Source organism: Chiloscyllium plagiosum, chromosome 17, assembly GCF_004010195.1.
Source record: "Chiloscyllium plagiosum isolate BGI_BamShark_2017 chromosome 17, ASM401019v2, whole genome shotgun sequence".
Taxonomy (NCBI): domain Eukaryota; kingdom Metazoa; phylum Chordata; class Chondrichthyes; order Orectolobiformes; family Hemiscylliidae; genus Chiloscyllium; species Chiloscyllium plagiosum.
In genome coordinates, this window is record NC_057726.1 from 72,165,041 (window position 1) to 72,170,881 (window position 5,841).

Genomic DNA, 5,841 nt, shown 5'->3' on the forward strand with positions numbered 1-5,841 from the left:
TTCTCGGGTTAGCTGTTAACAATGGTGATAGCTAGACCATATGTTGAAGGTGTTAGCCAATGAAGGCTAACACCTTCAACATGTTGTCTAGCTATCACCATTGTTAACAGCTAACCCCGAGAATACAACTTTATAAAAAAAGGGTTTTGTGATTTACACATGAAAGAAGTGAAACTATCACTGTATTCTAACAGATGAAAGGCATAACAGACAATCAATTTTTCAATGTATAATTTCAGTTACATCACACTGCAAATTTTTGCTATAAATTCTGTTACGATCGAGCCCTCCACTGTCACCTGATGAAGGAATGTCGCTCCGAAAGCTAGTGTGCTTCCAATTAAACCTGTTAGACTATAACCTGGTGTTGTGTGATTTTTAACTTCATTTTTAAGGACTAATTGTGATTGTGTCAGATCTGTGAGCCAACCAGCCGCATCTGTATTGTCACAATGTAAAGAAAGTAAGTTCTGAAATTCCTATACTTGTTCCATAAGCATATCCTTGCATTGGTACATTTTCCTATTCACAGCCAATTTTTCAAGAATATGGCACGCAGGTGTGATTGTAAGTCACGACCAGAGATAGCACAAACAAGATCCATCAAACCTTAAGTTGGGTAGCATCCATGGAAAAAGAGCAAGCTAGCTCTTAGAGCTGAATTGTGTTATGGAGGGACAGCATTCAGCTCTGACGAAGTGTCATCTGGACTTGAAACACTACCTTGCTCTTTTTCCATGGAGGCAAGCATACTGCTTTTATCACTACCTTGTCTACCTTTGACTCCACTTTCAAGGAACTATGAATCTGCACTCTGACGTCTCTTCGTTTAGGTAGTGTTCTGGGGACCTGAGTTCAGATCCTCCTTTGGCAGATGGTAGCATTTGATTTCAGTACAAATCTGGAATTAAGAGTTGTTGATTGTTGGGAAGAACCCATCTGGTTCGCTGTTGTACTTTAGGAAAGAAACATAGAACATTACATTACAGTACACGCCCTTCGGCCCTCAATGTTTTGCCTCCTTTGGCAGATGGTAGCATTTGATTTCAGTACAAATCTGGAATTAAGAGTTGTTGATTGTTGGGAAGAACCCATCTGGTTCGCTATTGTACTTTAGGAAAGAAACATAAACATTACATTACAGTACACGCCCTTCGGCCCTCAATGTTTTGCCAAACTGTGGACCCAATCTGAAGTCCATCAATCCTGCACTATTCCATTCTCATCCACATGCCTATCCAACGACCATTTAAATGCCCTTAAAGTTGGCGAGTCTACTACTATGCAGGCAGTGTGTTCCACACCCCCTACTACTCTGAGTAAAGAAACTACTTCTGACATCTGTCCTAATCTATCACCCCTCAATTTAAAGCGATGTCCCCTCGTGCTAGCCATTATCATCCAAGGGATGATCCACCTTGTCTATCCCTCTGATTATTTTAATTAAGTCAGCTGTCAGCCGCCTTCTCTCTAGCGAAAACAGCCTCAAGTCCATCAGCCTTTCCTCGTAAGTCCTTCCCTCCATACCAGGTAACATCTAAGTAAATCTCTGAACCCTTTCTAAAGCGTCCACAACTAATCTAATCCTTCCTATAATGCGGTGACCAGAACTGTGTGCAATACTCCAAGAACCAGATGTTTGCATTATCAAAATGCATAGTAAAGTTAACACTATTCTGGATAAAGCAATGAAAAATTAGACAGGGTCTGAACTTGGATCAGTGGCAAAATCTCTAAGTAATAAATGTTGGGTGGCGGGGGAATTGACGATGATGAATTCAGAGACATATGTTTCAATATGAGCAAAATAGTGATGAATATGGCAATACCATTTGTAACTTTGCTGACAGTTGACATATTAGTCCCAGCGAAGGTTATTGGTATAGATGGAAAAATGATCATTGCACAAACTGTTCAAGATGCTTGGCATGGATTATAAATTTGCAGGTTCCGAAGTAGTTATAGAATATAGTGAGGAGTCAGGTACTACCTATAAGCCAATGTTACACAACTATAAGGTTTAGACAGCCATAATTTATGGTTTATCTCATAATGGACAGATTATTTCTGATGTACTGGTTGAGGGTCAGGGGCTTAGGCTCATGGGGGTGGCAGGGGGAAAGTGGGGGGATCAAGGAGGAGGAGTAATATGTCGATAACAATTCATTGTTGGATAATGTAAAATGAAAGAAATTTGGGAATGGAAAAAGATTTCAAAGTATTCTAAAAATAAAAAAGGTGATCTGTCCTCATTTAATAGGGTCTGAAGGAGTACCTGAGACCTAATGAACTGAGGGAATCGGTGATGGATTTTTAAAAATTCACTCATTGGATCTGGGTATGGCTGGCTGGCCAGTGTTTATTGATCAACCCTAGTTGCCCTTGAGATGGTTGTCGTGAGCTGCCTCCTTGAATTGCTGCAGTCCACAGGTACATGCTGTTGATCTGTAGTGCCCCTAGGGAGGGAATTCCAGAATTTTGACCCAGTGATAGCGAAGGAGCGACAATATGGTTGTGAAGACGGTGAGTGGCTTGGAGGGGAACTTGCAGCGGTGCTGGTCCCATGGATCTGCTACAATTATCCTTCCAGTGGTCATGGGTTTGGAAGGTGCTGTCTATAGATCTTTGATGAATTTCTGAAATGCACCTTGTAGATAGTTGTGACAGTGTGCACTGAGCTTTGGTAGTGGAGGGAGTGAATGCTTGTGTACGTGATGCCATTCAAGTGTTCTGCTTTGTCCTGCGTGGTGTCAAGCTGCTTGAGTTGGTGTTACAAACATCCAGGAAAGTTGGAAGTGTATTATTGGTTAATTAAGTTTGAATTAGTTGTACAAATATGGCAAGCTAGTAATCAGTGGGCTGAGAATTTTATGGGGTTTGGCTAATTGAAATAAAGTTCTCACTAAAAGTGTGGACTTGAATTCTGTTTAAAGTTTTTACCTTTTGGACTGTGACATGACCTAATCATGGATGTCCCTCTTGTCTAGCTGTTGACAGCCATTCATCTGACTTTTGTGTGACATGTGGATAGCTGCTAAATCTTGTCAAGGACTCCTCAGCCTGTTCGAACACCAGAAACCTTTATCTAAATAAATGTGTGTAACACTCCCTCGGCTTTAATTTCCATTTCTTCCCTTGTGTTACTCCACATCTTCCATCCTAGCTTCCAATCTCCCAATACCTTGACTTGATTTTCGTTTCAAAGTTTGTGAGAAGATTTATAACTCGGATGCTCATTGTTGTGGTTCTGTTCCCTGAGCTGGGAATTTGTGTTGCAGACGTTTCGTTCCCTGTCTAGGATTTTCTTTCCTGCCTCCTTCCTTTATTTGCCCTTCCTCTGGTCTGCAAATGATTCCAAGCACAAGAATAAAAGATTTCTTCTCAATGTACTGGTCAATATCTCTCTACCAGCATCACAGACCTGTCTTCTGGTATTTATCTGCATCCTCTTTGAGCAAGTTCTATGCCTCAGCCAGCCTTGAACGTCATCTAGTGGATTTGGTCACAGTTTTTGAGAGTGAGCACAGGTCCTGGGGTGTGCTATTCACACAGTGGTCCTTCCACTGAATGTTTCATTGCTTCTCTCTGTTCTTGTGCAGTTGGCAGCCAGTCATCAATTACATTGACAGCAAGTTTGAAGATTTCCTCAACTCTGAGTCGCGAGTTAACCGCCGCCAAATGGCTGACACCCGTGTTCACTGCTGTTTATATTTCATTGCTCCATCTGGACATGGGTGAGTGCTGCATCTGGGAGGGAATAGGAGGAGTGGGGTGGGGCGTTGTCTTTCTCAACTGCACGATGGTTGGGGAGGAGAATTCTCATCCAGAAACACAGGAATCGCTGGTTTTGATCAATCTGACCCTACTGCAAAGGGCTAGTATGGGTAGGAAGAACCAAAGTGTCCTCCAAAACTGTATATTCCTCTGGCTAGTGAATTTGTGAAATATGAATGCTGTAAAAATAGAAGTTGCTTTTTGCCATGATCCACGAAGAGTTAAGCAAACTTCATTAATCATATCCCGAATGCTACTCTGCTGCTTTATTCATTTTTGTGCAAGTTACAGAGATATGAATATATTTTAAAAAGTTTAATTTGTTTGTTTAGCATGGGCATTGCTGGCTAGGCCATCCTTTGTTGCCCATTCTCAAATACCCCTTGGGAAGGTGGTGGTGAAATAAAATGGGGTCACATTTGAATACCCTTTCTGAAGCACTGCCACAGAGATCTGCCAGCAAGATGATATTCACTTGTTAGTGTGCACTTGATCTTCTATTACTAACTGCATTGAATGCTGAACTCATTTTGGTGATTTGATGCAGATATATTGGTCCACAATCTTCACAGTTAAAGAAATAAACAAAGAGAAACTAATATTGCTACTCACTTGAAATCTAATAACTCCACATGTTTCAAATGACCTACAGGTATTTGAATTTCATTAGATATTATCAAGAGAGCACTAGTACTGCACAATGCCCTATCAGAAATAAAAGTCAGATTACTTTTGCCTTTGATGACTCTGTTCCCTGTAGCTATATAAATGCTGTGGCTACAGATGCAGGCCAGAGGCAAGGAATCCTGCAGCAAGTAATTCACCTCCTGATTTCCAAGAGCTTGTGCACTATTGTCAGTAGTGTGATAGAGTTGCAGATTTGCCTGTACAGGTGCAGCTCCAACAATACTCCAACTTGACACCATCCAGGATAAAGCAGCTATCTTGATTGTCACCACCTCCACTGGCGTCTAGTCCCTCCACCACCAATGCTCAGTAGCAACAGTGTGTACCATCTACAAGCTACACTCCAGAAATTCATCAGAGCTTCTTGAATAGCACTTTCCAACCCCATGTAGAAGTCCAAATACAACAGATAGATTCGAACACCACCACCTGCAAGTGCCTCTCCAAGCCATTCATTATCGTTTCTCCCTCTCACACACACACACACACTCTTTCTTCGGTGTTACCAAGGTAGAAATCTGAACTGCCTCCCTGAAAGCACTGAGGATGTACCCACGCCACATTTGTGAGTTGCAGAAGTTTAAATGCAAGTAGATGCTGGCAGTCAGTTAGCGGAAAATAGTGTTTGTTATACTTTGCTACTGTATCCTGTTGTAGCTCTCACTTAAATGCTGGTGCTGTCTTCCAGGCTGAAGCCTTTGGACATTGAATTTATGAAACGTTTACATGACAAGGTGAATATTATTCCACTCATAGCTAAAGCAGACACTCTCACCCCTGAGGAGTGCCAACACTTCAAGAAGCAGGTAATTACAACAAGTCATCTTTATATCGTGTGTCTTTAATGTGGTTAAGCTTATCGATAAACTAATAAGGGTGGGGATGTGGGACCCAGAGAGATAGTGAGGAAAGAGATCGATCTGAGATGGATACAGCTGAGAACAGAAGTGAGTCAAACAATCGGGACAAGCAGGGACAAAGTAGGACTAATAAATTAAACTGCATTTATTTCAATGCAAGGAGCCTAACAGGGAAGCCAGATGAACTCAGGGCATGGTTAGGACATAGGACTGGGATATCATAACAATTACGGAAACATGGCTCAGGGATGGGCAGGACTGGCAGCTTCATGTTCCAGGATGCAAATGCTATAGGAAAGGGAGGCAATAGATGAGAGTAGTGGCATTTTTGATAAGGGATAGCATTACAGCTGTGCTGAGGGAGGATATTCCTGGAAATACATCCAGGGAAGTTATTTGTGTGGAACTGAGAAATAAGAAAGAGGTGATCACCTTATTGGGATTGTGTTATAGACTTCCACCCACCCCCCCCCCCCCCCCAAAAATCAGAGGGAAACTGAGGAACAAAAATGAAAGAAAA

The 5,841-nt window shown here is 41.8% G+C and overlaps 1 protein-coding gene across 1 annotated transcript in view; it reads left to right on the forward strand.

Annotated features, from left to right (window-relative positions):
• LOC122558656 (septin-7-like) overlaps positions 1-5,841 on the forward strand; it is an 82,407-nt gene that overhangs the window by 39,768 nt on the left and 36,798 nt on the right. The window contains exons 5-6 of the mRNA XM_043707455.1: positions 3,600-3,734; positions 5,150-5,267. Of these exons, the coding sequence (XP_043563390.1) occupies positions 3,600-3,734; positions 5,150-5,267 (253 nt within the window). The remainder of the gene's footprint in view (positions 1-3,599; positions 3,735-5,149; positions 5,268-5,841) is intronic.